We start from the raw sequence: 1,534 nt of genomic DNA, 5'->3' as shown, positions 1-1,534 counted from the left end.
ATCGACGAGGGGCCTGGCTGACATGCATCCTCGCTTGAATTTCCTAAAGTATTAAAAATAGGAATTGTCACAAAAAAATAATGTTAAAATAGTAGTTAGAAAATTAAAGATTCATTTTGATTTGTGTATAAAACAAAAACAAAGTGTTTTAGATCGAACTTCCATCTTATACAGTGAAAAAAACCTTTTTTGTCAAAAAATTCAATATGTGTTTTCCACGTGGTAACGTAATAAGATATGTAAATAATTCAATAAATTATTTTTTTCGTTTGAAAAATTATTATAGATTATTATCAGCGTGCTCACAGCGGCATCCTTTTATCATTTGTCACACTTTTCCAATTCCGAGACCAAGTAAGACATGTTAATAAACAATTACAAAAACAAGAAACACAAGTTGCACTTTCCATTCTAATTTAAAATTCCCGCCAAGATGGGTGAGACTTTTGCCCACAGTAAATTTTTGGTAGTACGATCAATTACGGATGACCTATCATTGCCAACAGCTGTTAATCTTCTTATGGTGCCGAACCGAAAGCTACGCAACTCCGTTGACGTTGCAAGCGCCTCTTTCTCTCTCTCTCTCTCTCTCGCCCCCTTGGACCACCTTATCCGTTATATCGGGATCGGGTAAAGCGGGACGCCTGTGTCTATTCTAAATACTACTTTTAAGATTCTTCCCACTTGACTTCAATTTCATTTTATTTGACACAGATACGTCATTTTTTGTCAGCAGAAAGAAGTTATGAAACACATAACCTAAAATTATAGTTAATCCGTATTTTCCTTTAACGATCTTCAACATTACTATAATACATTTTATAAAGATTCAAATATTTATACACCTGAAAAGTACATAAAATTTTTATTTTTACATTTTGCATTTTAAAATCCCTTACGCTTACCGCCTTTCCTATTCAAGATGGTGAAATTAAGCGGTGGGTCCTTATTGGTTCGGTCTTTTTTACTTGCGCGTGGCTAGACCATGTATTTGTTAGATCATGCATCGGATGACAGCAGGCATTCTCAGAAGTTCTGCTCCCATCTTTGTAGACTGAACACTTTGGCAATTGCCGTCGATCTTTGATCATATTTTGCCAAAAACAAGTCACATGCTCATTTCTTTGCTCTTCTCCAGAAATTTTTATTTTTCAAAGGTCGAAATATAAGTCTTCATTTTGATTCTTTTAATACATAGGTATAGTTAATTATCTCCCCGATTTTCACATCATGCCAAACGAATTGACCTTTGCAGACGTAAGTACGCGCGCGACTCTAAGTGTGTGTTGATAAAAACTATCGTTCATGTTTAACTTTTTTCAGTTTCCTATTTTAAGTAGGAGTGCAGTGAAAATTAAGGACAAGGATGGGGTGATAAGAAAAATAAACAACATCATACAAGGAGGTCCTGCAAAACTACAAGTTTGTTACTTTTTTTTTATCCACATAATTATGATTTTCAAGGCCCTAATAGTCGGTTCCAAATTTAAATTTAAAAAAAGGTCGAACATAGATTTCTTTTTTCAAAAACCTT

General features: G+C 34.2%; 1 protein-coding gene across 1 annotated transcript in view; it reads left to right on the top strand.

Annotated features, from left to right (window-relative positions):
- The first annotated feature begins 1,025 nt into the window (after window positions 1–1,025).
- Window positions 1,026–1,534, top strand: part of LOC117172764 (7-methylguanosine phosphate-specific 5'-nucleotidase-like) — a 60,551-nt gene continuing 60,042 nt past the window's right edge. The window contains exons 1-2 of the mRNA XM_033360969.1: window positions 1,026–1,257; window positions 1,324–1,422. Coding sequence (XP_033216860.1) covers window positions 1,231–1,257; window positions 1,324–1,422 — 126 coding nt within the window. The 5' untranslated portion in view covers window positions 1,026–1,230. The remainder of the gene's footprint in view (window positions 1,258–1,323; window positions 1,423–1,534) is intronic.

The sequence above is a fragment of the Belonocnema kinseyi genome, chromosome 5, assembly GCF_010883055.1.
Source record: "Belonocnema kinseyi isolate 2016_QV_RU_SX_M_011 chromosome 5, B_treatae_v1, whole genome shotgun sequence".
NCBI lineage: Eukaryota > Metazoa > Arthropoda > Insecta > Hymenoptera > Cynipidae > Belonocnema > Belonocnema kinseyi.
The sequence above is the reverse complement of the archived record's forward strand: the minus strand, read 5'-3'. Positions and strand labels throughout refer to the sequence as shown.